This window comes from Electrophorus electricus, chromosome 16 (assembly GCF_013358815.1).
Source record: "Electrophorus electricus isolate fEleEle1 chromosome 16, fEleEle1.pri, whole genome shotgun sequence".
NCBI classification, from domain to species: Eukaryota; Metazoa; Chordata; class Actinopteri; order Gymnotiformes; family Gymnotidae; genus Electrophorus; species Electrophorus electricus.
In genome coordinates, this window is record NC_049550.1 from 17,686,491 (window position 1) to 17,704,933 (window position 18,443).

Consider the following 18,443-nt stretch of genomic DNA (forward strand, 5'->3'; position numbering starts at 1 on the left):
TATTCTGAAGAAGGTACAGCAGATTCAACTTCAGCTGTTTAATAGGTCTCTCTGTGTGTATCTTGAACCCTGTTCACTGGTCTGTGGGTTGATTTTCTTTTCTCTTGTGATGTGGACAACCTCACAACTACACATGCAGATTTGTCCACAACAAGGAGAGCAATGGTTTGACACAATGATCTGAAATAAAGAACTTTGCTCAGTTAACACTACAACACATTCACAAGGTCAAACATAATGCTTAATAAATGTTGACATTTTGGTTTTATTGTTTATTATGCTGAGAACAATTAACTGACATGCAGTCGGCTTGTTCCTTAGAATGGCCTGGTTCTTCTAATATCGCCTCTGCAATATCAGGCATGTTAATTTGCATGGCAATCACCTTGCGTGTTATACCGCCCCCTTGTGGAGAACATTCAGTTCACAAGCTATATGAGTGAATGGCTGATGATATACACTAAAACAGTAGACAATCAGGGTGAAATGAATAATGAAGGAGTGTTTCTTTGACCTCTCTTTTTTACGATCTGGGGCATGCGAGTTATGGTAAACTGTGATGTTATGATGCTGTCAGTTCACCCCTTTTTGTCATTCAGGTTTGTTGACTGAGAGTGGCAAAGTGCTGATGTTCCAGGGTGCCCTTATGCCTGTGTTTCCTTCTGGCTCTATCCTTTTATCTGTGCTGCCATAGCTAGATCTGCCAGAGTCCATCTTTGCACATTACAGATCCCTAATTTACATACTTTAATATTTGGACAGACATTTTTTTGCCAGATGTGTTTCGGATACACCTACATGCATCAAACCCAGACTAGGACTTCTAGAAACCCTGAATAGACTTTAATTGTATACATGTTCTCATTACTTATTTTTGTTCTTGATTGTATATATTGTTGTTATTGTGGTGTCCAGTGTTGACCATAGCAGCATCCTCCCCTCCCTTTTGAGTCCTGGTTCCTCTCAAGGTTTCTTCCTCATGCTCTAGGGAGTTTTTCCTTGCCATTATCACCTTTGGCTTGCTCACAAGGGGCCTGGACTTCAAGCTAGATCAACACTTAAAGCTGGTGATCTTCACACTCTCTGGTGAATTACACCCCAGCTGTTGGCCCTTTGAAATCTATACCTACAATCAATGGAAAAGGACAGGCAGGCCCAACAGGTGGTGCTCATAGGTGCATGTCACTGACAGTGGGTGTGCTGCTCATAAGAGCATGAGACTGACAATGATTGTGGTGCTCATAAGGGCATGAGACTGACAATGGTTGTGGTGCTCATAAGGGCATGAGACTGACAATGGTTGTGGTGCTCATAAGGGCATGAGACTGACAATGGTTGTGGTGCTCATAAGGGCATGAGACTGACAATGGTTGTGGTGCTCATAAGGGCATGAGACTGACAATGGTTGTGGTGCTCATAAGGGCATGAGACTGACAATGATTGTGGTGCTCATAAGGGCATGAGACTGACAACGGATGTGGTGCTCATAAGGGCATGAGACTGACAATGGTTGTGGTGCTCATAAGGGCGTGAGACTGACAATGGTTGTGGTGCTCATAAGGGCATGAGACTGACAATGATTGTGGTGCTCATAAGGGCGTGAGACTGACAATGGTTGTGGTGCTCATAAGGGCGTGAGACTGACAATGGTTGTGGTGCTCATAAGGGTGTGAGACTGATAATGGTTGTGGTGCTCATCAGGGCATGAGACTGACAATGGTTGTGGTGCTCATAAGAGCATGAGACTGACAATGATTGTGGTGCTCATAAGGGCATGAGACTGACAATGGTTGTGGTGCTCATAAGGGCGTGAGACTGACAATGATTGTGGTGCTCATAAGGGCGTGAGACTGACAATGGTTGTGGTGCTCATAAGGGTGTGAGACTGATAATGGTTGTGGTGCTCATCAGGGCATGAGACTGACAATGGTTGTGGTGCTCATAAGAGCATGAGACTGACAATGATTGTGGTGCTCATAAGGGCATGAGACTGACAATGGTTGTGGTGCTCATAAGGGTGTGAGACTGATAATGGTTGTGGTGCTCATAAGGGCGTGAGACTGACAATGATTGTGGTGCTCATAAGGGCGTGAGACTGGCAATGATTGTGGTGCTCATAAGGGCGTGGCACAAGCAGGAGGTGTTACCACTAGTAGGAGGTGTACCCATATCTTGATAACGCTCAAACATCCCAATGGACATCACAATACATCACAAAGAGGGAGATTAAGAATAGCAAAACCAGAATTTTTTAGAACTTACAATGGCATAAGAACCTGGACCCTAAATAAACTGAACACCATTAAAAACACATACATCAGTGCATACATACTGTTAGGAAAGGCTCGTTTGTATTAGGGACAGGCTAAGAATTCACATTGGTGCCATGAAGAGGAGGGGGTCCAAGATGGTTTCAAGGCCCTCTACCCCTGCTTCAGGTTCTTCTGTCTGAACTTTGTGGATGTCACATACCCCAAGTTTGGTCAGTTGTTTTTATTGTTAACAATCATCAAATATGACCACTCATTTAAATTAAATGAGCAATTTAATTGATTGGGATATTGAGGACTGGAGACAGGGTAACATCACAGTTTGGTGAGTCAGTTCTACTTTTTAGCCTTCCAATTAGTATATTAATATACAGACATAGCATTGGAAAAGCTCATGCTGTTAGCACCACGTTGGGCCAGCTATGTTAAGACCAGCAGCCCCAGATAGATGAACTGATAGTTATCTAGCAACCCTAGTCTTAGACAAGCAAAGTAACTATTTTTAGTGGTAGGTGCGTAGGTGTTTCTTGGGTGCTGAACACATATGTACAATGCCCAACAAAATACAGGGAAACACAAGGTTTAAATACAAATAGGGAATACAAAACAACACTGGACAACACATGAGAACTAGGCACAATCAAAAGCAAATGGCACAATTTCAAAGGGAATTACTATGCTAAATGGAGCAATCCAAACTTTAGTCCTGAGATTCAGAGCAAGAATATCAATGCTGCACAAAACAAAAACAAACATGATTTGTCCACATATGAAATTACAGATGCAACTCCATCTGCAACTCCAGTATTATGCACAAAATCAATAATATATGTACTAGTATATATACCTGTGGTTGTGCCTGTATGCATCATCAGTGATGTGCTGGCTTGTTGGTACAACATTAATCACCCATAGATCTGCCCTCTGGATCCAGGTGGAAAACATTTTTATTTGGGGAGGGTATCATATAGTTAATCTCATTGTAAATTCTGCTGCTGTAATTCCTTCAAAGTGTCTTTTGTGTTTTTAAACCATTTCTAAATTTGATTGCTGTTTCATAAAGCTCTTTTCTATATTTATTATGACTGATGCAGGACACTATATGATAAAAGGTTTTATTTCTTGCCTGGATATGTTTGAAGCTTCATTGTCACCATTTTTTCCTTAAATAGTAATTACTGATTTATGTTTTCTTAGTGATAAAGAACTATTATACTAAATTCCCTTTTTAGAAATCTTCTACTAAAAGATTTGATCATTTGCTAAACTGTCAGTCTGGCTCTGCTTTGTGTCAGGGAGTAAGTCCAACAGCGTGTGGTGGACCTCTGAATTGGGAGCAGGTACCTGGATCTCTTTCTATGATTGAAGTTTCTACTGATGGAGATGTGTATGGGGTCAATTCCCTTGGAGATATCTCTTACATGTACTTGTATTTTGTCTTTTATTATTATATGTTCTGGACAAGGGTAATAAAATTAAAATAATCTTGAAGGAATGTGCATACAGGGGCATAAATATGTACAATGAACACATTCAAAGAACATAAATATTTACATCAGACACAATCACAACTGATGAAGAATATTCTGACTATTATTATGTTAAACAATGGGCAATTTAATTAATGTCTTATAGAGATGTCTCTGCATGCAACCCAACTGGCACCGGGTGGCGCAAATTCCCACACTCACAGAAAGTCAAACATTTTCCTACAATCTTGGGTCACTGTGGATCACTGGCACAGATGACAGCATCATGAAATGCAACATATAAAAGAAACCCTGCTCCTATGTCTCTAAACTGAAGTTCAGATTAGATTGTCTCTTAGAGAATCAGATAATCTATTAGCATCAGACCATCTATTAGAGAGTCAAATCATCTCTTTGAGAATCAGATCATCTCTAAGAGTTAAATCATGAACAGCATGCTTGGACTTTTACCTTGTAAAGATTCATCCTTTGCATGTGATTCCTCTTCATTTCATCCCTAATTGACTCTCATAGGCCTACTAGTTTTTTGTGTTAAATCAAATGCTGCAAAAACTGTTTGCTTAAAAATAAAACTATATCTGAAGAATGAAAAAAATAATAAAGCTTTAGCTTGCATATCTCTCTGCTGAATATATTTTTATACATTTTAACGTCATAGCAATGACATAGAAACCACCTAGGCTACCATAGGGACCACATAGCAAGACAATAGCAGCCACTTAGCATGACCCATGATCCTAGCAACAACCTGGGATACCACAGCAAGTGGTTAGCATCCACCTATTTACAGCATAGCAACCATGTAGCAAACACCTGGGACTCCACAGAAACCAATTAACAATGGCATATCAGTCATGTAGCAACTCTGCCCCATCTGCCCCAAACATCTGCAGTAAACCACAATGCACACACTCATTAAATACACAATCTTGATGACCAAGATGACAATCTGGAGCTTTGTTCAGTAACCAGAGGAGCAGAGAAGAAGCTCATGTAAGGCTCAATGTGTTTGAAAATTAAATAGCTTCCATCATCAAGCAAAGTTAACAACAGTCTCCTAGGCACATATATGACAAGATTTGCTTTTCAAAAAGGAGGATGGGAACATGTATGTAACGGGTATTATGTCTGTTTTTTGTAGGATATAACGGTGATTTAAACGATGACCCCAACACATCATCTTAAATTGAGGGAGCATTGACTTCCGCCACCTACATAAAAAGCACACGGCAAATACACAGGCTTCATCAGGCATCTTTGCGCTATCTCTCATGATATCATTTTTCAAAGAAATGACACATTTATTAACTATCAATAAGAAAAAATTAAAACAACAATTATAATAAAACAAAATGTCAAGTAATATGAATTACATGCTCCCCATTTCCTGACATCTATATTTATTTACAGGTGCAGCTGAGTGGGAGAAAAAAAGTATGAAGCCTGTATATTTGTCTTGTGTGTTCTTTATGCAGGTATGAATAAAGGCCTGGAAGTGAATGAATGTCTTGGCCCACATGTGTATTTAAATTAGAATCCTGAATGATCATTATTCTATATGTACTTAACATAAGATAACTAGTGTTATAGTGTAGAAGAAGTACACTGTGAGAGGGCAAATCAAGAGTTTGGGACATGGGCAGGGATCACACAGAGCTCCCTGGTGAGCTCAGTCACAAAAATCACCTATTTCAAATGTGTGCAGGGGTACCAGCCTGCTCTGAGTCCCTGGACCTCTGTTTACTGGGTGTAGACACTTTAATAAAGTGCAGCAAACAGGTCTGGGAAGAGACTTGCCAACATATAGAGACAGTTTTGCAGTGTCAAAAGACCTGGACAGTTTGTCAACGAGGAACTGTCCATCAACCAGGCAACAGAGTGTGGCTATCAACAAGGGATTTTCATGTGACTAAAGGGTGCAGGAAACTTGCTCCCAAGTATATAGGCACAGTCAAGGTTGTCAAAAGAGGGAACGAGGTTTCTTATCAACTGGAACTGCCTCCCAGATACCGTGTTTCTTGGACATTTCATGTGTCTCTTTTAAAGCCTGTTATTTCAGGTCTGTTCGATGAGGCGACACCTGGTGATGTGCCGTCCTCGCCCATGCAAAGTGATGGAGCAACTGCGACAGTTATTGGACTCCAGGACTAGGGGCAGCGTACTGCAGTTTCTTGTGGAGTATGGTATGGCCCTGAGGACCAGAGCTAGTTGGCAGTGGTTGACATTCTGGATCTGGGCATCATTGCTGACTTCCATGGCAGGTTCCTGGAGAAGCCTGTGCCGCTCCCTCGGGGTCGCCTGTGTGGAAGCGTTGGCAATCGTCAGGTCAGTCCGGGTGTTGCGGCTGGACCAGCCTCTTTGGCGGGAGGAGGATGCTGTAATGTAGTTCTGTCAGGTGGAGAACTACAGACAATAAGCTCCCAGAAGAGACCCAGCAACATGCCAAAGGATCATACTTCCCTGAATATTGATTATTTTCACCTGTCACTTAATTGTTCAATCCATATATTCTTACCAGTCCCATTTATTTTTGCTAAGAATTGCCACTCCTATCTTGTGTGCATACTGAGCATTCTATATATATTTAGCATTTCCGGTTATGACCTTCTTGGTAATTTTGGAATCTGTTTCTGGTTTGTCTTTTGGTTTTGTTTGTCTGTACTATCAAACGTCCTTACTGGTTTTAACATCTTTTTATGTGTACTGGTTATGGCTGCCTTATTGGTTTTGAACATCTTTTTACACGTATTGGTTACCACTCAGCTCATTAAAAACTATGTTAATCTGTAAGTGTCTGTTTGTACAAGAAGCCTAACAACCTGTCTCTGTTAGTTTTGTATTCCTTGTTCTCCTGCTCCGTGCTTGCGATTTTCTCTTTTGTTTTGTTGTGTGCTCTGTTTTCATTTATATGTCCAACTATTCTGGCTTTTCAGCCTTGTACCATGTCTTGGACTATGATTCTGGGTTCGCCCTCAGTAAAAGATGCTCTATTGAACATTTGCATCCTTCCTCCACCTGCTTACCATTACAGATAGATCTCAGAATGCGATCTATGTAAAGCACTTTCAATTGCCACTGTGTATGTGCTATACAAATAAAACTGCTGTCATGCCCCCAGATTTTCCAAATCTGTGTGTGTCTGGGTTTATACACACACAATATCTCTGGGGTGAACCAAAATTTTCCTAAAAGGTGTAATTTCAGTACTTTAACAAGGTCCCACTTTGTCACTTTCATCTGTCCATGACAGTCTCACCTGTCATTTTTCACAGAGTCACTGCAGTTTGCAAAGGTTGTGCAATTGTTGCATAATTCTTAAACCATTATTCACAGTGCCTAGTCATGCCTAAAAGTGATTCATTGTTGCTTTGTGACTGACTTTGGTATTTAAAACTGCTTTCTTTTCTCTCTGTTTTTTGAGTGATTGCTCTTCTCTCCACTATGTGTCTGTGTATTTCTGCTAAACCTGTTTAACGTTTTGGACATAGGACACTGTAGGCATTTTTGCCTACATAGACTTGCGTGTTATCATTAATGGCCTTGCTCTTTTTACTTCCCCAAAGTTGTTCTTATCTCTTGCCCACAGTATTTCTGGGATTTTTGCCAACTTGTCTTCTGGTTACTTCCCCATGCGATGCTGTTGCTGCTGTTTTCACTGCTGCTGGAGGCCCCTTATTTACTTCACTCTTTTGGGTTTTTTGTCCAATGAATGAGAGCTCATGACACAACAGACAATAACACATGCAGACACATTAACACTGATACAATTCGGTAATATGTGCACATTAAAAAAAAATAATTCTTCTTAGTTCAATCAGTGGAATTTACACAATCAATTGAAACCATTCTCCAACATATGTGTGGAAAAGAACTTTGGACTTGATTCTGCAGTTCCTCAAAACTCAGATCAGATTTTTCTTCTTTGATTGTTCACCTTATTAATTGCGAGTGAACGGCATGCATGCACAAACGGATGCATTTTTGCTCACGTCATCTGCGTCACCAAAGTCAAAAAGTGTCATATTTGTGAGATGACTTATTTTTTTCTTTCCTCTGGGTCTTTGTCCTATAGTTTGTGTGTTATGTTGAAGCTACATAAAGTTTTTCATGTCGATGCATATCATTTTGTCATTAGTACAATTTCTGGGAAAATTCTGTGTTCTCACCCAAGGTCACTTACTGGACATGTTACTTTTCGTTGTATTTACATTGCAATTAGGCGACCGATCAGTCAGACCGTCTGGCTAGATATCCGACGTTGCCTAACTAACCATCTGTATGTGGTGGAAAGAAATATCAATATATAAAATTGGTTACAAACCCTTTTTTTTTTTTTTTTTTTTTTTTTTTTTTAATAAACTTGAAACCTTTATAATCTTTATAATATGCCTTAATATAGTGCGTGCATTCCGGCACACCTAGTTCCGGAATGCATCGTTGCATTTATTTTCTGCTGACTGTAGTTTATAGCTGCATAGCTAGCTAGACATTTTTTCTTAGAATATCATTGATATCAAATCACACTTTACCTTCATATTAATAATGCACATTAGGAAGGAGAGAACACCAATTTCACACACACACACACACACACACACACACGTGATCCCTACATAAAGTACCAACTAGTCTTGACCAGAGTTGTGTACATTTACTCCGTTACATTTACTTAAGTATCTTTTTGAACAAATTGTACTTTCAAATTTTGTTTTAAAAGAGTTTGCTATATACTGAAGTACAAGTGCGAAATGTACTTTTATTCCATTATTTTCGTCACCGTTCCTTGCATTGCAATTATTTTTTAATTTTTAAAAACATTTTGTACATATCGTCACAACCTGTCAAGTGTGGGAGCGTTAGGGAAATCCCTTAAGACGATAACGGAGCGCCACCGCTTTGCTTTAGTAAGTTAGACAACTGGGCAGTAGACCGACATAAGGAACAACGAACAGGCGCATTTCCTGGCGTGGAACTTAAATGATTAGATTTATGAAAAGTGTGAAAACTATAGCCTTTTTTTAAAACAGGTTCCGTCAACAATGCCTTTCATATAGGCCAAAACCGAAAGTTAATTTTGTAGATAAAACAGTGATTATGACATTTGTAAAACATTCCATAGGAATTTGACCATAGGAACTAAAAATGCTTGAATGTTGGCTCATACATATACGGATGAATAGTGAATAGCAGTTCTAATGGGGAATCCATTTCCAATACATGGCTGATGTCACGGTTAGCCCTTGCGCTGCAACTTGATCAGTACTTAGCCGTAGCACTAATATAGTATGTCATAGTGCTAATATATCTGTCATAGCGCTAATGTAGTATGTCATAGTGCTAATGTATCTGTCATAGCGCTAATGTATGTCATAGTGCTAATATATCTGTCATAGCGCTAATGTAGTATGTCATAGTGCTAATGTATCTGCCATAGCGCTAATGTAGTATGTCATAGTGCTAATGTATCTGCCATAGCGCTAATGTAGTATGTCATAGTGCTAATATATCTGTCATAGCGCTAATGTAGTATGTCATAGTGCTAATGTATCTGTCATAGCGCTAATGTAGTATGTCATAGTGCTAATGTATCTGCCATAGCGCTAATGTAGTATGTCATAGTGCTAATGTATCTGCCATAGCGCTAATGTAGTATGTCATAGTGCTAATGTATCTGTCATAACGCTAATATAGTATGTCGTAGTGCTAATGTATCTGCCATAGCGCTAATGTAGTATGTCATAGTGCTAATGTATGTCATAGCGCTAATGTAGTATGTCATAGTGCTAATGTAGTATGTCATAGCGCTAATGTAGTATGTCATAGTGCTAATGTAGTATGTCATAGTGCTAATGTATCTGTCATAGCGCTAATGTAGTATGTCATAGTGCTAATGTATCTGTCACAGCGCTAATGTAGTATGTCATAGTGCTAATGTATCTGCCATAGCGCTAATGTATCTGCCATAGCCCTAATGTAGTATGTCATAGCACTAATGTATCTGTCATAGCGCTAATGTAGTATGTCATAGCGCTAATGTATCTGTCTGATGCATAATGAAGTCTGAAGCTGATGTTGGGAGTTTTAAGCCTAACCAAGTTTAACATCAAGGAGAAAAAGTTTGGAGGCATGAACAGCAAATGAACAGTCACTGTTTTTCTTCAGATTACAAGTTTGTGGTTATTGTGCTTGTATTTTGCTGTTGTTTATTGTTTATAATAGTCTGGGTTGTTTATATAATATTGCTGTGGTGTACTACTTGTAATAATATACAGGTCATCTGAACCACTCATTCATTTTATATATTTTAAATTTCATTTTAAAATTAAGTCATTTTTATTTATTTTTTTCAGTTGGCCATTTTATGTAAACTAGATACAAGTTCCCCACCTAAATGGTTGATAATTTTATATGGATTGCTAAGTGTTTAATGATTTTATATGCATTCTTAAAGGGTTTATGATTTTATGGACTGCTTAGGAGTTCACATTTCAGTCAGGTTTATTGATTTCCATTGGATGTACTAGATTTAAATAAAGTGTAGCATTCAAATATTTAAAAGTCTAAACACAAGGTATGAAGTATTGTCAAATACTAATTGTACACTTCCTGTATATATCATTATTCTTCAGCTGTCATCCCGCAGACATAAGCTATCACTGTGGTGACTGTGCTGAATATAGCGCTTGTGTTGACTGTGTTAATTGTGTTCACTGTGGTGATCTTAAGATTCTCAGTGATTATTTGCATGCATGGAGAGACATCAGATCAGTTTTTGTTAGCCAGAAAAGGGTACCAGTCTAGCATCAGGCATTCAGTCCAAGTACACAGGACGCCAGAGTTAAGAAGTGGGAGAGAGAGAAAGAAGGGGGGTGGATTAGGCCTCGAAGGCCTCAGCCCAGAGAGAATGTTATCACCTCCTGACCTTGGCACTGCTTTACAATCACAATGGCGCAGCAGAGTTAGAGACATTCAGAAATGTCTCTGTAGAAGGTGAATTATATAAGCACTTTACATACTGTACGTATAAATCTATAAAACAGAATGAGAAACAAATTATATATATATATATATATATATATATATATATATATATATATATATATATATATATATATATATATATATATATATATATATATAAAAGCAAACTTAGTCAACCTGGCTGGTCAAACCTGTCCTTCAACAAAAAACTAGACGTTCAACCTCTATTTAGAGTTCAATGCAAGGATAGATTACACAAATTTCAAATTACGAGTGCAAACTCAAACAGGACATCATTAGTTTAAGTACCAGACATTCAGTAATAATGAGGACAATAACAGATAACAAATACTCCTAATTTGATAACATTGTGCCAAAATATTGTATGTCTCTTCCCCATTTTTAGAACATGTCTGTTCACTTTACTGGTAGGAATTTCACCAAGAAAATGGGGTTCTCTTAAACCTCCTTCTATATATGATAGAAGCCTATTCAGAGTAATGAGATCAGATATTCTATCCATAGACTGTGAAGTTGCATTAAATTTATCCTTTCCTAGTACACAACATTAATTAATTTCAGGCTTTGTCATGTTATGGCAACTAGGAATAATAAACTGGCTGAGTTGCGGGAGACTAAAATTGAGCATGTGTCACAGTTAGAGACTTGGTGTGCAGACCAAGAAATTCCCTTGTGAACACACAGGGGCTATGGGACACATACAGATTGATTACCAAAAAGATGGCCTCTGGTAAGAAAAAAAGATGGACAAAATATTGCCTTCTGAATGTCATTATAGGAATTCTGCTTCCTGCTTCACTGATTCTTACTGCTGTGCTTAGGTCCAAGCTGTGAAGTTGAGTGTGTTGACCACATTTGAACCTGGACCTGTTCTGTGAGGCTGTGTGTGGTGTGATTGCTTACCATGTTCGCACCTGTACTGGTGCTGTGAGGATGTGTGTGCTGACCACATTTGAACCTGTATTGGTGCTGTGAATGTTTGTGTACTGAACACATTCACACCTGTACTGGCACGGTGAAGGTGTGTGTGCTGACCACATTTGAACCTGTACAGGTGCTGTGAGGCTGTGTGTGCTGACCATGTTTGCACCTATACTGGTGCTGTGAAGGTGTGTGTGCTGACCATGTTCACACCTTTACTGCTGTACTGATGCTGTGAGGCTGTGTGTGCTGACCACATTTGTACCTGTTCTGGCCCGATTTCTCATACTTAGTTTTTATGAAATCTGAGGCCCTTTCATGTCTCACAGAGAATGGCAGATCTGCCTGTTCTCCCATCTGTGGAGCTGTTCACTTGAGCTCACTCAACGGTAGCTTAGATGTTGCTTAGCTGTCAGAATTGGCACAAAAGTGCCACATAATGCCAGCGGGTAAAGGTTGATCATTATTTGTACAGTTCATGGTGAAGTGTTGATTGGCTTCAACATAATGGCATTGCATGCTCTCATAGGCATTAACCAATCTAAATGTAAGCTCACTGTTGTCAAGTTATCTGTGCTTCAAATCTGAATGTGCATATATGCATGATATAAAAGTGGAGAACAGAGGTTTTCACATATTTCGAACAGCTTTATGCAGTCGTGCACTTTTTCTAACTGACAAAGTGTATAGTTCAATTCCAAAACTCATGACACTAAAATAAAGTAAATAATTGTTTACCTTACATAAATGTATATAATGTATGAAGATGTGTGCATCACATGTCAAAACACACTTCTGGCTATCAGTCTGTGTACTGACTGTTCTCACATAAGAACAATAATCTTCTGCTGTTGAGCTTAGTGAAGGAGAAGGTTTAAGGGGAGGGGTCTGGGCTTGGCAGATACTGCAATGTAATGTTTAAAGTGCCTGTAGTGCTAAAACAGTTTTAATAAAACTGAGGTAGAAAAATATTTTGGGGCTTGGCTTTGAAACATTCGGGCTTAAGCCTTGAAGGCCAACCCTCTAATGATGCCCCAGGTTCAGAAATGACGCAAGATTCGCCTCATCCTTGACTCTTATCAGAAGTTCAGGTTGTTGATCCTATAAGTCTCCTCTCTCAGGCACCAGACTGTGTCAGTGCATCTGGATCCTCAGGGACAGGGACAAAAGAGAGAGAAAGAGAGAGAGAGGGAGAGAGAGAGAGAGAGAGAGAGATGTACACTGAACTATTCCTCACTATAATATTGAATTATTTTTGCCTTTTCCTTTGGATTTCTGATCACTGTTAGTTTCTGACCACTGTTAGTTTTCTCCACACTATCTGTCCCTCATTGCGGGCTGGTATGGCTATGCACTGTGTTGAAATCTTCCCCTGCCAGGGTCCATGGCCTATAAACCACAGTTCTTCACCTGCAGGGTGGACCCATGGCCAATAAACCACAGTTAATCACTTGAGGCTTTCCCACCCCCTCCTGACTGTCCCTAATAGATGTTACTTTCCTTATTTTTAATAAAACAATTGGTTTTAACAGCAGAATCTGTAATCAACAGCACATGATAAGGAATACATAGATTTCCCCACCACAACCCACTGACCTGGAATTATTGCATGGCCAGGTAAAATAGTGATTCAGGAATTATCACATGGCCGGTGAAGAATTTGACAATTCAGGAATTATTGCATGGCCAGGCAAACAAGTAGCAATTCAGGTGCTACTAGCTTTTACCCATTGATCCATATACCTTTTTTTCATCTTTTGCACCAGAGTCTACCCATGTCAAAGCTTCCCATTCTGAAGACTGGACTGTAAACCATGAATAGAAGAAATATCAGGTTTTCTGCACTCTGTATAACTGAGAGACACAGTAGGTGAAAAGTTCTTTTGGCCCATTTGTCCACCCCATCAGTGAGCCTGTTGCCTTGTGCCTCACTTGAATCATTTGAATCAGTTAGTGTGTGGTTTGAATTTTACAATGGCTAATTCACTGAATAACTGAGTTTAACTGTATCCAGAAACACCTGCTCCAACCCAGCGTTCTTAACTGGGGTTCCTGTGGCTTCCAAGAAGACTCTGTGACATCACAGGTGTCCAAAATCATGTGCAACTCCAAAGGCATCCTGAGATTCTGTGTACATGGTGAATCTTTGATCCTCAGCGAGTTTGCATGCATCAGTTAAAGCCACCAATTCAGCTTGTTGAGCAGAGAAAGAGGGGGGTAAAGCTCTACAGGCAAGTGTTTTATGGCTGATAGTTACTGCCCAGTCAGAACAACATCTTCCATCAACATGAGTTGATGACACATCGGTGCAGAGAATCAAATCAGCATTATCAATGGGCATGTCCTGAAAGACAGGACGAGGTATAGAGATTTCAACACCATCATGATCATCCCTCTCATCAGGACCATCAGCCACTCTCACCATCATAAATGAGGAGAGTGCCGTTTGAATCTCGATAACAGTTAAGATAGCAAGCCAGTTGCCTCATATTGGGGCTGTAACTTACACATCATGGCCATGGTTTAGCAGTGAAAATACTACTGAGTGCTGGCATTTGACTGTGTCTGTTCCAAGGTTTGAGTAGCAAAAACCAAAACAGCAAGATAAGTGGCTTGTACTGCTTGAAAACAAGGCCCCATACCACGCGCAAACGTATCCGGCTTAGCTGTGTGATACATTACAGGACAAAGAAAACCAAGGTGTTCCTGTGTCAAACAGGATGTCATAAAGCCACAATTGTCATGCACAAAGATAGCATATGGTTTGTCAGGGTCACAAAAGCCTAGAGCTGGTGCAGACACCAGGGCTGATTTCAGCTGTTCAAAGCAGCCCCTGTGGCATCATGAAGCAGAAACTGTGTTGTTGCCACAATGTGCCTCATTATGGCTGACTGCCCTGAAACAACACAGGTCTCTAAAATACTCAGTCTACTAAAACAATGCAACTCTCTAAAACACATCGTCTAAAACAACAAAGGCCATGTAGTGCCAAATAAAATGCTTCTCCCTTCTCATTCATGTAGTGTATTGCCAAATGACCTGTTTCTCCCTTTTCATTCATGTAGTGTATTACCAAATGACATGTTTCTCCCTTCTCATTTGCTTATTGGAACTAGGGCACTGATCTGCATAGAATATGTGCTGTTAGCTGAAGTGTAACCGTTGTCTGCACAGTAGAGTCATTAAAAAGTTAACAAGTTCTAACATTAGTGGAAGCTGTGAGGTTAGACCAGTGTCACACCTGTTTATTAATAAATAAAGTAAAACTAAATAGAATGTGTTTACTTATTTATACATAACTAGAGATGAATGATGCATAATAGTACTGAGAAAACTGTAGAACTGAAACTTTTTAGTTTTTGTATAGGTGTGAGGACTCAATGAAGGGTTATAGTGTCTGTTCTAAACCAGCGCATACTTGTGAAAAAATAGTACAGATAATAGATTGCAATGCTGTGCACTGCACTGATATGAGGAGAGACTGATTCTTCCAGGACCTACCTGCCACAAGTATAAATAGTCACAGACTCCCCCTGTGTCAGTATTCACTAGGGGAAGAACAATGAAGACCATGAAGAGAACAGCAATCCTTGTTGTGCTCCTGAACCTCTGGATAACCAGTTTGGGTGAGTGGGTACATATATTTAAAAAAGACATATACATCACTTTTTTTCAGTTCCCATCTCATGGTGTTACACTGCATTGATTTACAGCTCTAAAGTGTAAATTGGTGCCAGGAAAAATGAAGCAGATTGATGCTGGGAATGGCCAGGTGTTTGGGGTGAACTCACGTAATCAGATCTACACTCTATATACAAATGGATGGAAACTTTTACGGGGAGCCCTGAAGCATGTCACTGTGGGTCCTGCTGGCATCTGGGGAGTCAGTCCAAGGAATGAGATCTACAAGCTTGTGAAAGGAGACTGGGCAAAAGTTCCAGGTATGATGGTCCAAGCATGTTGGACAACATGTAATAAGTAGGATTAGGCACCAAATTCTTAACTTGTCTATGTTTTTAGTATTTGAATTTCTGTAAAACTGGACCTATGTGTATTCCTGCGATATTCATACTTTTTCTCCAACTTCAAGGTACGCTGAAACAGATAGATGCAGGGGGAACATTGTTTATAGTTGGTGTCAACAAGGTTGATGACATCATCTGCCTTAACGCTGATGAAACCATGGGATATAAGCCAGGTAGTCCTGCACCATGGGTACATGTCCCAGGGAAGCTAAAATACTACAGCTGTGGACCATACAGCTGCTGGGGGGTCAACACCCAAGGCAACGTCTACATTTTGAAGGTAAGGGGGTGGGGGAGAGGGGTCAACTCACAAGACTACATTTACCTTATGAAGGTGGGGGGGCTCAGAACAACATTTTGACTATTGGAGGGCATCATACACTTATTCTCATATTGAATTGTGATGCTGCAATTTTTTTACTATTTTGTGCTTGCTGAAAATAAATGGTTTTATTTCTTGACTGGATACGTTTGGTAACACTTCATTGTCACTGTTCTTTAGCTAATAAATTCTGATTTATGTTGTCAGTGCTAAATAATTATTGTGCTATATTTCTATTCTTGGAATTCTTTTTCTCTGTTATTACTTGCTAAATTGTCGGTCTGACTCTACTTTGTGTCAGGGAGTGAGGCCAACAGCATGTGGTGGATCTATGAAATGGGAGCAGGTACCAGGATTGCTTTCCATGATTGAAGTTTCTACAGATGGAGATGTGTATGGGGTTAATTCCCTTGGAAATATCTATTACAGGTACTTTCATTTTGCCTTTTAGTATTAGATTTGATGGGTAAGGTTAATAAATTGCAAATAATCTTGAAGGAAATAGCCATATAGGGACAGACATTTGTACAAAGAATAACACATTTGTAAAATATTTACATCAAGCACAAACACAATATATGCAGTAAATTATAGCCTTTTATGTTATATAATGGGTTATTTAATTCTTGTCTTACAGAACTGGTATCTCTCCATGCAACCCAGCTGGCACTGGGTGGAAGCAAGTCCAATATTCAAAGAGAGTCAAACACGTTTCCTATGATCTCGGTCACCTGTGGATAATTGGCACAGATGACAGCATTACGGACTGTAGCATATAAAAGAAACCCTGCTCCTATGTCTCTAAACTGAAGTTTAAAGAAGCAGATCATGTACTCAAGAGTCAGATTATTTGTTAGAGAGCCAAATCATCTCTTCAAGAGTCAGATCTCAGAGAGTTAAATCATGACCAGCACACTTGGACTTTTACCTTGTAAAGGTTCCTCCTTTGCACATGATCCTTCATCACATTCCTAATTCATGCTCCTCCAGGACTAGTTTCTTTGTGTTACACCAAACATTGCAAAAATTGTTTGCTTAACAGTATATTTTTAAAAAGGTTATCATTTAAAAAAATAAAGCTTTAGCTTGCATAACTCTCTCTTGAAGATATTCTTATGTTTTTTGTGTATGTTTTTGGAATATATCTATATTTATTTTTCTTTGTGTCACAAAAAATCCAAATAACTAAATACATTTTGAAGTTGGTATGTATGGGAGTATCAAAAGAACATTTGGCAATTTTTTAAAGGGTGGGACTTCCCATAATAGGAACACCATATTGAACATCATAAGAGATTGCAGTTATACGTTTCACTCTCAAATCATGACAGAGCCATATAGAAAAATATGAATGTGGTGTAAATATGCATTTTTATACGCATCATACAGATCATGGGTTTCTATGTAATATACTTATAATGAAATAAGTACTATATTTATATAAATTATATATATAAAATTATATAATATAAATTACAGAATATATTTAGAGAGACTCACTGGATAACAGTTTGGCAAAAGCCCTTCAAGACTTATTGAATTCCATTGTCACGACTTCCAGTTAGGTCCAGATCTCCACAAAAACACATCATGATGTTGTCTAACCCTGTCCAACATATTCTGGCGTTGTAACAACAACTGGTGGTAAAATATAAATGTAAAAAGATGCTGTTTAATAAAGACTACACCTGCAAGTATTCTGTCCTCACAAATTTATATAAACAAATATTTTTTTGGAGTCTTTTCAGAAAAAAAGTGAACCAACATTCAAAAACCAGGTGGGAGAAAATCAGCACACTCTTCCTACTTCTATAATAATTAAGGGACTAATTAGCAGACAAGTGTTAGTAAAAGTCAGGTAATCATCAAGAAGTGTGACTGCCTCTGTGAAAGCAGAACACCATACAGAATATCTACATCATATCACGAGTAAGATACATCAGTCATGACCACAGAGAAGCAGGTGTTGGTGCTCATCAATATGGAATGGGTTATAAAGCCACCTCTAGATAATTTAAAATTCACCATTCAACAGAGTAGGACAGTTTACTCCAGTCTTCCCAGAAGTGGGTATTACATCAATAAAGAAAAACCCGAGGCTTCATGTGCCCTACAGGCCTCTGTAAGTACATTAAATGTTTATGCTTATGACAGAATAGTTACAAAAGACTGAATGAGTATGACCTTTATTGAAGCATGGTTAGAAGGTGGCCCCTTCTTGTTATTGTTATCTCCAGTGATGTGAGACTGAAGCTGCTCCACCAAATGTTTGCTTTGTTGTTATCTCCAGTGATGTGAGACTGAAGCTGCCCCACTAAACGTTTGCTTTGTTGTTATCTCCAGTGATGTGAGACTGAAGCTGCTCCACTAAACGTTTGCTTTGTTGTTATCTCCAGTGATGTGAGACTGAAGC

General features: G+C 39.2%; 1 protein-coding gene across 1 annotated transcript; it reads left to right on the forward strand.

Annotated features, from left to right (window-relative positions):
• The first annotated feature begins 14,878 nt into the window (after positions 1-14,878).
• Positions 14,879-17,118, forward strand: LOC113588104 (fish-egg lectin-like). Its single transcript, XM_027027155.2, has 5 exons — positions 14,879-15,309; positions 15,397-15,624; positions 15,774-15,988; positions 16,332-16,459; positions 16,668-17,118. The coding sequence occupies exons 1-5, from the start codon at positions 15,246-15,248 to the stop codon at positions 16,807-16,809; spliced, it is 777 nt and encodes a 258-aa protein (XP_026882956.1). The 5' UTR covers positions 14,879-15,245; the 3' UTR covers positions 16,810-17,118.
• The last annotated feature ends 1,325 nt before the right edge of the window (positions 17,119-18,443 follow it).

Coding starts and splice junctions, on each gene's coding strand:
- LOC113588104 (XM_027027155.2), top strand. CDS start 15,246: ATGAAGACCATGAAGAGAACAGCAATCCTTGTTGTGCTCCTGAACCTC. Junction 15,310..15,396: donor CCTCTGGATAACCAGTTTGG/GTGAGTGGGTAC, acceptor ATTGATTTACAG/CTCTAAAGTGTAAATTGGTG. Junction 15,625..15,773: donor AGACTGGGCAAAAGTTCCAG/GTATGATGGTCC, acceptor TCCAACTTCAAG/GTACGCTGAAACAGATAGAT.